Consider the following 19126-nt stretch of genomic DNA (forward strand, 5'->3'; position numbering starts at 1 on the left):
TAACCTGCCTCCTTCCCAATAAAATTTAATTAACATTCTAAACCATGATAGATGGCTGTAAAACATTTTTCGTGATTCCTGTAAAATGTATGAAAATGGAATAATGAAATAATTGAGCCAGTGGACTGAGCTATGTATTTAATAATATTAGTATAGCAATTAGATATGCATACACAAAGAAAATGCAATAATACATATTTGCTTAAAGCCAAATTTATATAGTTCAGTAATCTGTTTAAAAAAAAAGTGAAAACTTACTAGTGACGAGGATTGAATCACGTCAAAAATTCTCCCTTAAATCTCACAACCGCGCCCTGCCACTGCGCTACCGAGAATATTTGAATCTAGGAAGGAGACTATGTATTATTAAGAGTGTAATGTCAAGTTTCTTTCATATTTAAAACCATCCTGTAGTAATTCTTGCATCAAACAGCTCACAAAAAGCATGGTTTATCGAAACAGCACTCGCTACCATGGTCATGCTGCTTGTTTACTTTTTTAGTGCGTGAAACTATCTCGGACACTACAATTACCAAGCAGTGTCGCCAACTTCATATTGAGAAATTCCTCGAAATAAGCATAAATTTCCCATTAAAGATATACTCCACCATATACAGTAAGGTTACCAAGCAGTGTTGCCAACTTCAGGTTGGTAAATTCTTTGAAAATGGCACAGGTAAATTTTTCATTAATGATATGAAAAAATTTTCCCCTTGGTAAATGTATAAGTGTTGGTATTAATAAACAGCATTCCATTTTTTTTTTTTTTTTTGCAATGCTCTTAGGGGTGGAAATTTCTCCCCTTTTCCACTCCTTGAATCTGCCTCTGCCTACTGCGAATTTACAATATGTCGGACTTCATGAATAAAAAAAATGTTTTGTTTTTTTATTTATTGCAAAAAAACGAAGAAAAATTTGACTGCTTAATAAAACGGTGTCTTAACTAACATGAAATCATTAAAGTGTATTTCATAACTATATTGCATTAAACTTAGCAATCACAGTGTAATCTGTATCTCAACTGCATGTAATATGTCTGCAGTGCAGTCAGTAGAGTCAGTCTCCAGTGTCAGGGCAGTTGTGTCTAAAGTTCTACTCTCTACAGGTGGATGTTGCACTTACTCTTTCAAAGTAATGTAGTCAGATAACAATCTAAAGCCATTATTCAGAGGCATTGGAAGTAAGTGAAGTTCTTTTACAACTAACTTTACCTGACCTCATATGGTGAGTGAAGTCAGTTTTTAATACCATCATTTATTTTGTTAACCAGAAACTAACAAACGTTCTTCATCCCTCTGAATTTATAGTGACCTCTAATAAGACTGTATTGAATTTATGATACCCTTAAATATTTTATCCATTAAATTATTCAATTTTTTTTAAATCTAACATTAATTCAAATATATAAAAATCTCAAATATAAGACTACCTCGAATTTTGTATGAATGTGAAAATAATATGACAGTGAATGAAAGGGAAAAAAGTAAAATATTTCTTCAGTTTAAGCTATTGAAACTCCTGGAATTTACCTAACGCTTGGTAAGTTGTAACTGTAATTCTGAAAACTTATAATTTTAAATACTACGTACCTTTCCAGATGATTTCTAAGTAAAAATTACATACCTTCATGAAGTTGGTTTCATCCACATTGAACCGGTAATGTTCTACACAAGTCCTGTGGCCGTGTGAATGAATGTTCTGACAGTTATGCCTTTATGTCTCTATCACAGCTAATTGCATATCCACATTATGATACTTTATGTATTGCAATCTAAGAGCAAATAGACCGCATTCATCATTTTTTGTGCATTTCTATGATGTTACAAATAGATTTGTCACCATCTAGCCATGAATAGCCATGGTGGACACTCCTTGTTGTAATACTACTTTATCTTGGGGAGTTAGCATAATGCACAGATCTTTTCTGTGGCATTCTGAGTGTGTTTGGATGCTGATAGAAAAGATTTGAGATTAATTTTCCAGTGGTTGCCAAGATGTACCGGGGAAATGCTTGCGATGAGGCAGTAGACGCAGCAGCAAAAGAGGCTCGGAGCCTTAAAGTGTTTCCATGCGTTGCGCTCGCGACGCTAGTGAAGTGTTTGCTGAAGAATACATCATCAGACTGGAGACGTCCTCTTACCTGGTGTACTGTCGTGATGATGTGGAGCTGTGAGCTCATACATCACTGACTGACACTGGCCTGATCCATAGAGAACCCCAGCCACTCACATTCCTCTCGAGTGTCGTAGGAAGTGCCAGCCCTGCTGCACTTTTGTTCTATCTGATGTGCTTCGGCTTTCTCCTGGGGATGGAGTTGAATCCAACAGCTGTTCACTCAGTTTTTGCAGTATGTATTTTGGTTATGATTGTACAGTTTTGTTTTTGAACTGCAATATTAGTGAGCCATTCCTTTTTAACTTGATCAACATCCCACGGTTCTCCTGTGAAGAGTTTTTTAATTTTCTTAGCATATATTAATTTGTAATTGCTTTTTTAGCTTGTTTTATTTTGGCTTTGTAATGAATGTGTTATTTTTAACTGTGCACTTCTCAAATTGAAATTTTAAAAAAAAACTGCAAGCACCTCTTATAACACTATTCATTCTTCTGAGTGACTCGCATTCAATAGGACCTGGGTTCGACTCCCAGTCCATCCTGATTCTGGCATCGCAGTTCCTGAAATCACTCCAGGCTACTGCTGGGATGGTGCATGAGTCATGGCCAGTTATGTCCCAACTTCCCTGTGATGTGTTGGTGGTGTGTTCTTCTCTAATGACCTCATTATCAATGAGCCGCACTGCCCAATCAAAATAATACTGGGGGGAGAGCCAGGCTCTGAAGAAACTTTTACGGTACATACATTATTTATTTATTTTATTTTTTATCTATCTATCTACTTGTTACATGTCCACCAACTGCTGAAATGCCAAAATGGAAGGCACCATACATAAACCACACAAAAACAAAGACAGGAAAGAAAATAACAAAACAAGAAATACATAAAAAATAACACGCAGACAAACAACATAAAGTATTGAATTAAAATCTATATGAAATACAGTACTACAATTTAAATGACAAGAGACAACTGCTGGACAGTACACATAAAATTTAAAAAAATATACAGTTTAGAAGAAAAAATGTGACATATATTGACTGAAATTATTACTTAACTAGATGTAATTTAATTAATAATGATACATTTTTTTATAGTTAGAATTGAAGATCAATCTCTGTAGTTTAATCTCTAAAGATGAATATTATAATTGAGTAAGGACCAAACACTATTTTTTTCTAATAATGGCAAAATACTATTAAAATTATTAATTAGTTTATATAACATGTCCTTTTTATAATGGTACCAAGGTTATAGCATATATTAAATGTAGGAATATTAATTACCAGTATTTTAAATTAAATAATTACAATTCAGTTTGTGTTTTAAGCATTTGCTTATAAATTTGCATCTAAAATATTCCTTCTTATTAATAAGGAGCCTAGAAAGGAGTGTAAATCAATATTGCGATTTGTTATTTTATGGTTTATAATATCTATCAATTTAGTTAGTATTTTATTGATTTTGTTACTGTTAGAATTGTTTAGATTGTTCCAAATAGTGGAATTGTATTCTAATTTGGATCTTACAAAGGAAATATAAAGACATATAATTGAGTCTTTATCAGAGGCATAATAAGTAATTTATTTAATAAGGGCAGTTGTTCTATTAGCTTTAGTTATAATGGATTCAATGTGATAATTTTGTATCAAGTGAGAGGCCTAAATCTTTGACCAATTTGCTCTTGACAAATGTCAGATTTTCTAAATAATAATTAATTTTAACTGCGTGAAATTTTCTCGTGAAGGTTATCATAGTAGGTTTCCAATTTAATTAGATTTAATTTGCACCATTCAGCAATTGCACACAAATCATTTTGACATCTGCAAACAATAAACCATGAGAGGGGTTTAAAACTTTTAAAATGTCATAAATAAAAATATTAAATAATAAAGGCAATAAATTTCCTTCTTGTGGAACTCCAGAACTAGCTACTATTATTATGGTATGGAAATTGGCAAAATTATTGTACACATATGGTGATTAAGGGAGAACTTATTGTATGCCAGAATGTGTACCAGAAAGAAATTATGTTACGCCTTCCTAGCCACCTTCCCCGCCCCTAGTTTCGTCTGTAGCGATTGTCAGCTGTCGACAAGCATGTCATGTCACTGCCACCATTTTGGTTCAGGTGCTTGCTGCCAGGCAGCACTAGTGTTGATTCAATTTTAATACTACACTGGCATATCTTAAAAAGTATTTTTGTCTGCCTGGACTTTGCCCTTCTAGTAATAATTTATTTTAGCAAATCAGTTGACTTGAATTATCTGTAACTTAGTGCCATCATTTATATGGTGAGCAGATCGCTGTGTTCTTTGTACACAAAGGTTGCCTCTTTCCAGCTCGAACCTCTATTACATCCACTGCATTTTTCTGGATCATTTCACTTTCAGTCTAGTGCATTCGTGTCAAGTTAAAATTCAAAATTTAAAAATTTAAACTTTTTTCAGTAAAATATTTGTATTGAGTAGATACGATTATTTTATGTATTTGAAAATTATTAAAATATTTTTTTTTAGAATTACATTTTTTATTCTAAAATTAAAGAGATTAGAAATTTTTCTCCTGTGTTCTATACGTATGTTTTCCACTAATATGTAAAGAGAATGTTCCTGGCGTTTTGCTACCATTGTCTGAGTTTGCGTTCCTTTTAATCATTGGACACATTAGTGTAATTTAATATTTTATAACAGTTTTATTTATTGTCACCTATTTCATAAATTTTCATCATGTGATCTGAAAGTCTTGTCCACTTTATAAAACTTAAAACTAAAGAAAACTCTTGGCCCTACCTATTATTTCAATATTATTTTGTATAAGAATTAATTGAAGGGATTTTTGTAAATTTTTTAGTTTTAGTGCTGTTACAAATCAGAAGATTCACTTATGCAGTGTTGAAGTTTTAGTTTGATATATGTTTACGTCGTTGTGGCACCTGGCTTGATCTCTGTTAAGATGTACATATATTCAGCATGATGTCATCATGAAAAGACAGGAATGCAACCTTAAGCTTTAATGTCTAGAAGTTTCATGATTTCTTACAATTCATTTAGTTCTGCTTTTTTTTTTTGTGTGTGTGTGTGTGTGTGTATACATGCGCGGGTGTGTGTTTGTACGGTGTTTGAGTAGGGGGGGGGGGGGGGGGGGCATCGCGCGCGCGCTTTTGATTGTTTACAACTCTTAATAACTTAACCTTGGCTTTGAGTCTTTGTATAAGAAAAGATCTGTAACCTCACAGTAAGGAGTCTAAAGTAGAACTAGAACACATGTTTTCAAGTAGTGATACACATTTCATTCTACTGTTACATTTCTGTGAGTGCCGTCACAGCGGGCCGCGCAAGACGGAAAGCTTTGCCCTCACGACCAAGGGTGTCTGTGTGCAGGACCGCAGCGCACGGGTGTCTGTGTCCAACGAGAACAACGTCCTGCTGGACCCCGAGGTGCTGACGGACTTCTCGACCCAGGCGCTCGTCATGACGGTGCTCGCCACGCTCGTCAAGTACAACACGGACGAGGGGGAGACGCGCATCCTGTACCAGTACCTGGCGGAGGCGTCCGTGGTCTTCCCCCGAGTCTTCCCGGTCATGTAAGCGCCTCTACTCGTGTGTGTCTGCACTGTTACAGTTTCTCGTAGGTCAATTTACCGAAACAATCTGAACGTGAAATCTTGTAAGGTAATGTGCAAATAGTAAGTTTGGCATGCTTGTCTTTCCCCCCACAGCCATAGCCTGCTGGACGCGAAGATCACGAGCGTGCTCTCCATCTGCCACGACCAGGTGATCCTGAGCGCGGTCCAGAGCATCATCCAGAACATGATAGCCTCGGAAGACGCGAGCCAGCAGCAGCTGCACTACCTGCAGAGCTGCGGCTTCGGGGGGTTGTGGAGGTTCGCGGGCCCCTTCACCAAGGTCAGCCTCGCCCGGCCGGCTGCGTTGTTACCCCATCATTGTCCTTTCACTTTCCTTCATTGGCGTGTGCGTTATTGTTCATGACTCAGTTAAGGCTGTTTTGAAGTGAAACTTCCTTCACAGCCAGATGGGAAAGTCAGGCGATGATATCGGAGCATAATAAAGTGTAACGCTCGGAGCATTAGGCAAAGTGTGACGATCGGGAAGAGAGTGGCGTGACTGTATTTCCATTTGGCTCCGTGTTTGTTCCTCTTACATTTTACGGTGACTCCGATCAATTTGTTGTGGCAAGGCCTTGTAGCTGCGGAGAGTTGATTGCACATTACACACATTAATCTGAAGCGTCCCAGCATTACTGGAAACTAAATTTTCAGGTTTATTGAAATTTTAAAAAACATCTTACGTACAACCTGCAATTGTATTGACTAGCATTAACACTAAAGCCCTCTCGAATCTCAAATTTGTGAATTATATTTTAGATATCAAGTTACGTACTTGACAAAATCATCAGTGAGCCAACTTACAACTACAAGCAGTCTGTGCAGTTTACTTCTAATGCACGTGATGGCCATTCACTAGGTGTATGCAAATATCAGTTTTTTTAGTGCAGATTGAATACAAACACCAAATTATTCTCAAATATGAATATTAAATTTGAATATTAAGAATGAGAATTAGAAATTTTTTCACGTCATGTAAAACGTAGATGTGGAAAACATGGAGAGTACCTAGTGCTTTCTGGCAAATTATGCAATTAATACTGAAGTGAAAAATTTATTTAGTTGAAGTCAGCGACAATAATAAAACATAAAACGCTTTTTAAAACTATTAAACTTTAAAAAAAAAATTATGCAGGTAACATAACCTAACAAATCTTACACTTAGTTTAATTTACTTTATTTGCCATAAGATTAAGTGAGCATTTATATCATTTAGGCGTTTTCAATATAACGGCAACCCAGTGAACAGTATTTTGCTTCATCAATATTATAAACACATTTTCTGCTAATCAATATTATAAACACATTTTCTGATAATTTTCTCTGAAATACAAATTTATATTATTAATGTATTTTTTGGGTTCCAATGTCTGTTTCATAATAAATACATATAGTAAGTATGCTGCCATTTTGGTGCATAGTTGTGGCATTGCGGGCCACTGACTTCCACCATTATTCTTGATATTTTGAGAAGTTTTTTTTTTTCCTGCAGTGATGAGTACCTATATCAGATGGTTAAGTAAGTTCAAGGTCATAGTGACCTAGTTTTGTATTTGTATTTTATTGACTTGAATATTTTGATAATAGTCTGATATTTCATTATTTTTATTTAGAAAAGCCAGTGGAAAAATTAGTCTGGTAAAGAAAAAATAAATCTACAATATTTAGCTATAAACGTTTTTATTTGTTATCTCACTCCACATTCAGTAATAATCTTGTCAAATCGACTATGAATAATAAACTATTTGTATTTGTGTTCGAAATTTGGAAAATTAGTACAGATCTACTATACACCCATGATGTTCAAAACTATTTTATTTTACTTTTCAGATAGATTTTTTTTTTTTTTGTATTATAATGTACTTCTTTTAGAATTAAATTTACTTATTAACATATTTTAAAAGTCATTTTTATGTGCAGTTTTATGTGTAATTTTTGAATGGTATATTAACATTTTTTTATTAATATTTCTAAGACTATACAGTCGTGCCAGTCGAACCAGCTGTTGCACTGGTCGGTGACTCTGTAATAAAGAGGTACTGTGTCCCTCCCACCGGCAGAAGCAGCGTGGTCCACGGGGTGTGGGTGACTTGCAGGCCAACTGCACGGCGGAGAGTGCAGAGCTGTTCGTGAACTGCCTGGAGGCCATGGTGGAGACCTGCCTGCCCATCGAGGAGGGGGAGGCGGAGATCGCTCCCTACCCCTCCATGCTCAGCGTGTCCAGCAACATGAACCTCAGCTCCTCCATGTCTAGTCTCACTCTCGGCTCGCCCACCGAGAAAGGTATTGCTATTGACTCTCGACCTAGGTTCACGTCCTCCACGTAGTGCCGTAGGTACGTATGAGACTTGCCTGTTGTACGACCTAGCTGTAGTCGGGGGAAACGCTTGACTAACCGTTCAGGTGAAGGGACGCTCGCCTACCCGCTTTCATCCAAGCATCCTCTGTGTGTGTGTATACCTCTGCAATATTGCTCAACATTTCCTGTTTAAACTACCAACACAACATGTTAGCAAACTATTGTGTAACACTTTCAGTGCCTATAATAATGATAAAAAATATATTTTGACTAATATGGTGCTTTATGTGTGTCCTTGGACTAAGATGTACACTAATAGAATGTTTTGGTTTCAACAGTTTTTGTCATAACCATTTTTTAAAGTTAAATGTTGAAGATTTTACTTATATAAGGTAGAGAACATAAACCAAGTGATTATCAGATCACAACGTAGTGTCTATTGTCAATATTATTACAGTTATAGTAATTTCCAAAAGTGAATTCAGTACTAAATGACAGTACTATCTTTTTTTAGCATCCAGTTACAATCATCAGGCATTCCATTAGATTAAAATTCTATGCTTTAACATAGCAAAACTCCGAAAATTTATCAATGAAAAATTGTTATGGCTTAACACTGATGAAACAAAGATGCCATCTTTTGTTTCCTATCTCTGAACCTTAAGTTGAAGACATCTACCAATTGTCATGATTAAAAGATACATTAATTTTATTAAAATTAAGTGTGTCATTTCTTAATAGAAACCATATCATTAAGCTTTTTGTGAGCAAACTATGAGGTTGGAGATAACTGCATTAGACATAATTTTTTTTTTTTTCCTTCAAAGCAAATATTCGCAAATGCAAATATTTGTGTATATTTGATTCAGAAACAAACTGCTTGAAACTTCCATGAAAATAAAACATAAAATATTTGTTTAGACGTTTACCTTTTGATTTAGATTGTTCTTTGTTCATTTGGAATATAAAAAAATGTTAAACTTAAATTCCCAATATTTGTTTTAAGGTAAGTAGTCAAAAATTTTTATATAAATATTAAATTCAAAAAGCTATAAGTAAATTTTTATACATATTTTTTTTGTAAATTATAACATTGTAGAGATACATTCCACAAAATTTGAATATATACCTATTATTGTTTAGGCCAGTTCATAGAGTAACACTTCATTTTAGTAAAGTTTTAATCAATCTATTCTAAATCATCCTGCTCAATGCAATATTTGTAGTCATATCCATGTGGGAAAAATAAAAGGAAAAACATTTTGTGCCATTTATTTGAAAATTCAATATTTGCTGTATGAAAAAGACAATATTGTTGATTGAAGAAATTTAAGAGGTGCTAGAAAATTTTTTAATTAGAATGTTCTGATAAGTCTTGTGGAAAGGAAGTTCATATTGAATTTGAAAGTGATACCACGCAAGACAATTTGAACTTATAGAGTTATATAAAGAAGTTAGTGTTTAATAATTTTTATAATCAATATTATATTAAAAAGAATTGATATAACTTTGAGAATTATTAATACAAAACACTTTGTAGTCATACTTCCTTCTATGAACTGATAGTATAGAACATAGGTTTCAATTGCTGTCGTCGAGAATAATGGTTCTACAAAGACTTTTTACGGCTACAATCTCTACGTTGTGTAACTGTACTACAAAGAATTTCTGCAGTTACATCTCTAATTTGTGTTGTTGCTCTGCAAAGACTTTCTGCAGCTACAATCTCTACATTGTGTTACTGCTCTGCAAGTATTATCTACAGCTACAGATTACGCGTTTGTATGTCAACTCTGCAGCAAATATCGATTTCGACGAATCATCACTTCTTAGACAGTTTGACACTCCTACCTGAGAATAATAATCTAATAGCATCGTAGGTATCGTCCAATGACAATAAAATGGTGTAGAATTTAAAATGATACAGTAATATCCTTTCATGTGCATGTTCTCAGCTCCAAACAGTAGGTAAAATTATGGTAAAGGAAATTTTTTGAAGTGTTGTTATAATTGCTCAGTTGGTATTAGCTATCCAATTTTAACTGATTCTACCTATTTTAAATATTATTGCAGATATTACGTATTTCCAAACTTAATTTGTTTTATATTATCTTAATACAAAACTTGAAGATTTGATTCTGTATTAATCTACACACCTTTAAGAGTACCTTTTATAGATAAAGTTTCTTACGCTGCATTGGGCTTAGCTTTTTTTTATTTGCACTTAATAATTAATTTTTCTATTGATAGTAAATCTCATTTACATGTTTTTTTCTTTTATATGTGACTCAATATTTTACCTGGTTGGAAATGTTTAAATTATGAGTTGAAACTGGATAGGTATTACTAATATCTAAAATCTTCATTAGTCATTGAGAAATTAGTGAAAAATATATTATTCTTTTATTTATTTTTTTAATTTTTATAATTATGGTAATTGTCGGTGTTACATAAATGTAAGTCCATTTAACAGAATACAGGGATTTATCGTAATTCTCGAGTCAGTAGCCATTTATTTTCAAGCTCTATCTCAGATACATATTAGAATCACATGTAAATATATTATAATCTCACATTAGCACCTTATTGTTTTGTGAAGCATTAGATTTTTTTTGTATAAATTCTATGTGGGATAATTAATTAATAAGAGAAACCCTTTAACATTTTACAAAACTGAAATGAAAAGAAAACAACAAATCATTATATCATATGTGGAATTTTAACTAATTTGAAGTATGTAGTTATGATTTTGAAATATGTCCTTTAATTAAAGGGATGAATATATTATATGCCAAAAGAAGCCATCTTAGATTCAACAATTTTTAGGTAATAACAATTCTCTTATTCCTTATTGGAAATTTGCCTTCCTTAATGCTTTCTGCCTTCTGATAAAACTTTTTGAGGCTGTTTAAGCATTGGCTATTAATATTATTTTAATAGTTACCCATTTTTTAAAGATCATTCTGTATGAATGAATGGATACAACATATACATTTAAGAAGTTAAATTAAAAGTTTCAATTTTCCATTCTTTTCTTCCCTTAGAAAAAAAATATTGGACTCATAAAGAACATAAATATTAATTTAAGTTAGAACATTTTGATTTTATTGGCCTTAAACAAAGATGATGTCTTATTAAAATTTAATATAATTACATATAAATTATTAGTCAATTATTTCTGCTGTAGTGTTGTGAGAGTTAATAACACGTAGATTCAGCTTAACTACCTAAAATACTGTTTTTCCAAGTGTTAAATTTTCACTTGGAAAGCAATTTTACTGTGATTTCATTAGTTTACTAAGCTGAGACTTCTGTATTTGTTTTGTGATACGAGTAATAAAAAGTGATTAATGTTGATGAAATGTTTCAGTAATCAGTAGAGACCTGAAAATGTAGGTTTTATTTTTTTAAGAAATATGTGTTATTTTTCTTGGAAATAGGTGTTATTTTCATTGAAAATAGGTGTTATTTTTGTATGGTATTTACCTTTTTTTTCCGTTAAGGATGAAGAGTTGATACAATAAAAAATCATTACTACATTCGAAAAACTGTTGAATTCACAAAACTAAAAACAATGAGTATAAAACAACACACACACAGAGCTGCCAACCTCAAATCACACCCATCAGTAATGGCAATTAGGTATATGAAAAAAGTACGCGTAAATAATGCACGATAAATTTTTCCTGGGGCATTATAACACACTCACAAGATAAAACAACGACAATAATATGCAAAATAAAAATAAAAATATGAATACAATGCAAATTAATACATAAAAAAATCTATTTGAACAATACAATCATCTGAATATGTAAGAAATATTAATAATTTTACTGGATATTTTGAATCTTCAATTCAATGTATTCAAAGTTAAACTTTAAAACAACTGTCTTTTTATTTGCTTCTTTTATCCTGGTTCGATAAGAAATGTCATGTAAACAAACAAGACAAACACAAGGACTTGTAAACAGTAACTGCGTTCGTTACTTTCGTTTCTTCAGATGTAGCGAAAAAACGAAGATATAGATTTATTGCTAGTCACGGCTTTAAAATGTTCTGCATGTTTCTTTGATTCAATATGCCGTCTACAGTCATCCCTTTCACCATGTGCAATCGAAAAGTCACACGCGCATACATTACAAAACCGTGGCGTTTCAAACATTTGAAAACGACAATCATGGCCATTCTTTTGAATATTTAAGTGGAAAGTTCTGAAGTCTTGCGTGTTTTTTCCCACAGATGCACATTATTCTGTCACACGCTTCATTTCTACAACCGGCACTGAAGAACACAACACTATCGAAAAAAATAAAAAAATTTTCACGTCTGTAGACACGACAAAAACCGGACAAAAACACTATGATGAAAAAAATGGCTTTCAAGAAATAAATTAATACAACACAGGTTAGCCAAAGTACCGTACAAAAATTATCGTGATGTAAGTAGCCTTCAAACGATAAGTCCGAGGATATGTACTAGTTGTATCGTACAACGGACGTAATACCATCCCATTATTATTTGAAAACACGAGAATTAATTTACTTATTTCGACAGTACATCGTACATGCGCACACTTACTAGTTCCGTTATTTGAGCAACCAAGCGAAGTATTCAAACAGCGTTCACGAAACACGCACAGCAGAAACGTAAATTTTTCCGTTACCATGCAGCACAAAGCCTCGTTTCCGTAATAAACTAGCGATGTTCCGTAATTCCGTAATTCGGGGTTAAAATCCGTAATAATTACGGAAAATCCGTAATGGTTGGCAGCTCTGCACACAGAGTACAGATGCAACCATTTCACCAGCTAAGTAAATATTGTCATTGTTTTATCTACTTGCAAACACTCAAAATTAGCTATCAAATGAAAGCATGGTAAATGTTTCTATATTCTCTTCTTTTAAATTTTGTCTCCTGTCAGTAACCACCAAATTGTAGTGACTAAGAAGGCGTTCGCTGTCAACATTGTTGGTGGGCAGCCAAATGGCCTTAAGTGCTGCCTTTGTGAATACTTCATGTTCCACTCCCAAAGCCATCAGCAATTTTGCTACATCCGGTTCATTTTCATGTTTGACAGCATCCTGAACAGCTTCTTTAAGGAATTCGTAGCCTTTGTACCTAACTGAATTGTCCACACCATTAAATGCATGGATGTTGTCAAAAACAGACAAAACACTTTTTGTTTCATTTAGCAAAATGTTTTTGGGACTAAAAAGCTTGCTAATGGCTTTGAAGATGTGTGCACTTGGATCACTGTTCATCAGACTTTGAAGTTTGGTCATTGCAAGAGCTGATGAGTTTTGACATTTATGTTTCACTTGTGCTTTGTCGCTTGTCGTAAGAGATGATTCTGACATGAAAGTTTCAAAAGGGGATTCAAATACACCTTTTGATGTGCCCTCAAAGCCTTTCAGTAAATCACTCAAATACCCGTAAAGGGAATGTGCTGTCGGGTACTGCGAGCCTTCAAGCTTTGTGAGAAGGCTTACAATATCAGCTGCGTGAGTTTTCACAAATATGCACTGAACAAGAACAATTGCCACATCTTTTTCTGAAACACCAGCTACATAGTGAATACCACTATTGTTGATAGCCTTCATTTCATCTAGCTTGAAGAAATTAACAATGTCAACCAAATATTCTGCCAAATAAAACACTGCTCTGAACCACGAGTTCCAGCGTGTTGTTACTGGCATTGGAAACAAATTTGCAGCTTTAGTTGTATGTTCTGATAGATACTGCAAATAATGATGTTTCCTTTTCTGTGTATTAAGAAACGCAGTTTTCACCTTTACTACAACCTCATTTACTTCTTTCAGTCCAATGGAAAAGCAATTGCCTACCAAAGCTAGTTTGTGGGCCCAGCATTGAACATGGGCAACGTGCTCTCCAAAAAGGACCTGCAACGATGTGACACATTTCGTCATGTAACGTGCTGAGTCTGTGACAATTGCTTGAATGTCCATGAAATTGACAATGTATTTATTAATACACTCAAGAATGGCTTGGGAACATGTAGCATCTGCTTTCTCCAGAATGTTTACTGCAGCTACCTTTACCACTGGATCTGTTAAACTGTTTGACTGAATCTTAAAAAGCACCACAAACACACATCTCCCTTTGGAATCCGTAGTCTCATCACACAGAATATCAACACATTTATGCTGTGCTAATTGTTTTATTTCATCGAAGTATGCTTGTGCTATCACAGGAACATATGTTTCCCTAAGAGATCTAACGCAAGGCAAGTCTCCAGCCCCTAAAACAAACATGTGAAGAAAATGCAATTAAAATTCCCTATTTTCTCAATCCTTTACAGAACTACATGCCTAGTTGTCACAGATTTGAAATTAAACTTACCTTCAATAAACTCATTCATCCATTCTCTTAAATTAGGATCATCCAGCTTTTCCAAAGGAATGTTGGCTTTTGAGAAAGCCTCAGTAATTTTAACTGCAAGATTGTCAACTGCCAATTTCCTCCTTTTTGCACTATGTAGGTTGGCAAGTACAGATGTGACGTGCGACGTGCCGCGCACGTCTATAATCACGAAGCCGTCAGCCCCTTCCTTCCTAAACACGTGTGCGCGCCGCCACCACTGACGGCCGCGACAGCTGTCACCGTCCGGCCACCACCGCGTCGCCGTGGCCAGGGCAACCACGCCGCGTCCTTGGTTGCCATGCCAACCAGCTGGGTGCGCGCGCACACTCCTACCGGCCACCACCCCTCGACTACCCCTCTCTCGCCAGGCCGACCGGGTGCGCGCGCAGCCTCCCCCTCCTCATCCACCTCCGCCAGCCCAGCCGCCTCCTCCCGCCTTCCCCTCACCCCCCAAGCCGTGGTCCGTCCAAGTCACGTAGGCCGGCTGGAATTCCTGGAAGCGCCCGTGATTCTTAGAACCCTCGGCCCTTCCTACGTCACGCCCTGGCCCTCAAATTGAAATAAAAAAAATAGAACACCAAACAAAATGCTAAAATTCGCGTTTTTAGCACAAAAGACTGAAATTCGCATTATTCAAAATAAAAGGCCGAAATTCGCGTTATTTTTCGCTTTATAGCAAATGCTATTTTTTCAGGTCTCTAGTAATCAGTAATATTTGTGAGGTGGTATCTGTTGATGTGCAGCGATGCTAGTGTTGTTTGTGGTGCAGAACCCTCGCTGGACGTCGGCGGCTCGGAGGGCAGCGTGTCCTCGCTGGGACGCTCCACCTTCTCCAAGCAGCGCAGCTTCAAGTGCAGCAAGTCCACCAGCAGCGGGGGCATCGAGGGTCCCAAATGAGACGAGGCGCCGTGGCAGAGGCAGCGCGGGCGCCGGAACTCGCTGGCAGCGACCGTGCCATCCAGGCTGTGCGACTGCCTTCACTACTGCTGTCTGGAGCCGCGCTGAGCGTGAGAGCGGGGCACGCCATTCACACCGATGTTTAACTTGCGATATTATAAATGTTGCTCTTTGCTCTCTTAGGTTACTCTCTATTAAGTTGATGCATTTCAGTAACACGGCACATTGCTTATCGAGTGTTATTGTCAAGCTGTCGTCTTAGATTTACGTTTTGCGAAATTACTTGTTTTTTGCATGGTTGTGTGTACCGTATTTGATGTTTAAAACAGTCCAACACCATTTCGTAACATCGAATATATTGCACTGTCTGAAGACTGATTTTTTTTTTGTCGGTGGCCAAAGTCAGGGTCGGGATTGCCAGTCGGCCATTTATAGTACGAGTTGTTCCAGTTTGTCGAACCAGAATGGCATGTCCAGTGAGAGGAGTTTTTATTGTCTAGTTGCCAGATGCATGCTCTAGTTGAATTTTAAAATGTATATAGTTATTGATGAATATTAACAGAGTTTAAGAGAAAGACAGAGAAGTATTATCAAATATATTGTCATGTTATCAGGCATTGAATGTATGTGTGGCTGGTTAAGAAAGGCATGGAAAGATTTGTTTCGGTGATTTGTTAAGTCAGTATTATCAAATAATTTTATATTGTGAATAGAACCAAAGTTTTTCTTTTTTATATAGGACTTATTTTCCACTGCTTCATAATGAAGGGCTCGAAATATTTGAATCTCAGTTATTGTATTAAAATAATTCTGAACATTTTACATTATATGGTGAATTTTAATAGTGATGGGATGATTGTAACAGTTTCTTGAATAACTGGAGAAAAACTACTACTGTTACTGATGTAAAAAAAAACTTTGCATACACTAAAATCCTTACAATTAAAGCATCATTTTAGTAGTGACTGAAATAAAATCCTTTGAGTAGGAAGTAATGTGTTTTACTTAGTGTAGGATCGATTCATAATCCAGTGGTTTTGGAATTGAAGCCGATTGATTCTTTCCCATAGTAAAACTTTGATATTTCTAGCATTGTAATATTTTAATACTGAGAATTTTTACCCAGCTAAGCAAGGGTTTTTCTAATTTTTATTTGTCTGCATTTTATAATCAGTTAATTTTTTCATTTAATCTGGAATTTCACCAATTAATCAGGGTATTAGGCCAATTTAATATCAGTATTGTTTGATTAAATAGGGTTTTTTTTAAAACAGAATTTTTGATGATGCCATAAGTTCCTGAAACAAATTATAAGTATAATATTTTATCCAAGATAAACAGTTAGCTCAAATACGATGTGAACATTAGAAATAACACTGAACCAAAAATATAAATAGTAGGTTATATAATGTGTTAGTTTCAGACTCCTGACTTCCTTGTTAGCTGGCCTAGGCAGGAAATGTGTTCTGATTTTTCCAGTTGAACCTTAAGTATCTGTGGTTTAAAATGATACAAAAAAATCCCACCTGTAGTCTTATCAATTAGTAATAATAGTTTTGTTTGGTGAGTAAGGAATATTTCTGTTAATTGGAAATATTTTCAATGAGGTAAACATGGTTTAAAGGGCTGTCAAATTGAATCAGCAGAGCTCATATAGCAGACATTTTGTATTATTGCCATATTGCATATTGATATTGCTGCTTCTGATAGTTGATACAACCATAAATTCTAGGTCCATATAACCTAAACTAGCAAAGGTTATGCTGCGCCATAATAATACACAAATAGCTCACCTCACATTTTTTTTTAATAACCTTTTGAAAGGGCTCTTGGTATTGCATTTATTTGCATTAACTCATCAAGTCTTATAAAGTTTTAGTTTGTAAGTTTCAAGGTGGTGGTGTGAGGGTGTGTGGCCTAAAGGAAAGTTAGTCTCCACACTGCAATCTTCACACGCACCTCACTGCTGTAGCATGTATGCATCTTCTGGATGTGTTTTAAATATATTGTTTATGATTGATTTGACTCTACTCTTTTGAGCTATATGGTAATTGTATACATATTATTTATGAACTGTTTGAAGTATCAAAATTAAATCACCCATCACTATTTATTGATCATTTTTTCCAACTGTAGGTTACAAAAGAAAATTTAGTGAAAATTTTTATGTCTCTCCTGTAAGACTGTTACCATAGTACAATTATATGAAGCAGAATAAATGGCCTGAAAAAAATTGTTTTTGTCTGTAGGATGATAAATGAGAAGCTGTTCTATTTTATGTCACAAAGTGTTATTTCCAATGGACATAATAAAATAATTACTATTGATTTTTATTCTGTTTTATTTCCAATTTTTATTCCAAGTACGTATGTTTCTTTCGAAGAAGTGTGTTTATTTTCCCTGACTTTCTCCCTATCAAGAAAATATCAAAACTTCCAGTATCACAGTATAATACCATTGACTAATGAGGGGCTGGTAGCTTAACTTCTCCGCAGCAAAAAAATTACTTAAAATAAAATATAGACTGATTCTTGTCTTCTGTGCATACTCCATTGTTGGCTTAAACTTTGCCGTTAGAACTGTAAACATCTGCCAATGTTAGTAATGCCACATGCATTTGTTACAGATGGCAGGTACTCCAATGCACATAACTTTGGTTAAAGTTATTAAAATTGAAATTGATTTTGACACAACACAGAAGCGATCTAACATTAACATACATAGTTATGAAGTTTTATAAATTCATCAATAAGCCAACTGCATCCGAAATATATTGTACGTATCTGCAATATATCTCACATATAATAAATATTTAGCATAAAAATCATTTTAATCATAAAGTTTGCCCTGGAATACGGGTTATGCCTTACACTTGTCTTCAGTAGAATTCCGTAGATATAATTAAAGTCTTCTTTTGCTGTGTTTCATTTTCAAAAATACGGCATGGTGTTGCCATTCAGTCCTTTTGTGTCTGCTTTCTGTCCTTTATGACTTAAAACCGTTGGGAAGGGGGGATGGGGGTGGGCAGCAGTCCCCTGCCCCTTGCTTACTCTCACCCCCTTTATGACCTCACAAAAGGACAAAGGATAAGGCTATTGCAGTTTATTTTTTCTATTTTAACTTTGACAGTGAAGTAAGTTGTGTGATTCATAACAGTGGCTTGTGCGATTGCATGTAATAAAGGCAACTTTTTTATTTTTGCTTAAATGATAATGAAATTAAGTAGGTGTTTTGTTACGGGGCTGTTAGATATGTAATTGTTTTGCATTGTGTGCATTTTTTTTTATTGTATAGCTTTTGTACAAAAATAATCCAATTGGTGACTGGGAAAACCTCTTTCGGTGTAATAAATAATTTTTGGGTTTCCTTATTTGTTTCTCTTGACTCAACCACCTTATTTAGTTTCTGTTTTGTAAGTACAGTACACTCCCGATTACCCGGGTGCGGATTAACCATGCCATATTTCACTTTCATAAACCATAATAACAAAAATAATTTTTGAGTTATTTCCATGCAGGCACAATGGCACTTGCAGCACTAAAAACAATACAAAAAAAATTATTATGTAATTCAATTAATTAATAATGGGAAGAATCAACAAACAATACTTTGCTTTTCATCATAATTATTTCTGATGATGCCCAAGTGTCCAGCAAACATTTATATTCCACCATCCTGCATATTAACAGCAATTCTGAAGAGAAAAGCCAGAAGCTTTCAGGGATAGTTTACCTTGCTCTGCTAGCATGCGCTAGTGGCAAATCATGGCAGAAACGCATTTAGTAAACAACAGTCTGGAATTA

The 19126-nt window shown here is 35.0% G+C and overlaps 1 protein-coding gene across 3 annotated transcripts in view; it reads left to right on the plus strand.

Moving 5' to 3' along the window:
* Positions 1-17650, plus strand: part of LOC134530397 (neurofibromin) — a 160174-nt gene extending 142524 nt beyond the window's left edge. For 2 of the 3 annotated variants that reach the window (XM_063365179.1, XM_063365181.1), the window contains 4 exons: positions 5499-5701; positions 5837-6023; positions 7840-8026; positions 15196-17650. In XM_063365179.1, the coding sequence (XP_063221249.1) occupies positions 5499-5701; positions 5837-6023; positions 7840-8026; positions 15196-15323 (705 nt within the window). In that variant the 3' untranslated portion in view covers positions 15324-17650. Of the gene's footprint in view, positions 1-5498; positions 5702-5836; positions 6024-7839; positions 8079-15195 lie in introns of all 3 variants that reach the window. The other variant, XM_063365180.1, reaches the window with a different exon arrangement.
* Positions 17651-19126: the final 1476 nt, after the last annotated feature.

Source organism: Bacillus rossius, chromosome 3 (genome assembly GCF_032445375.1).
Source record: "Bacillus rossius redtenbacheri isolate Brsri chromosome 3, Brsri_v3, whole genome shotgun sequence".
Classification (NCBI taxonomy): Eukaryota; Metazoa; Arthropoda; class Insecta; order Phasmatodea; family Bacillidae; genus Bacillus; species Bacillus rossius.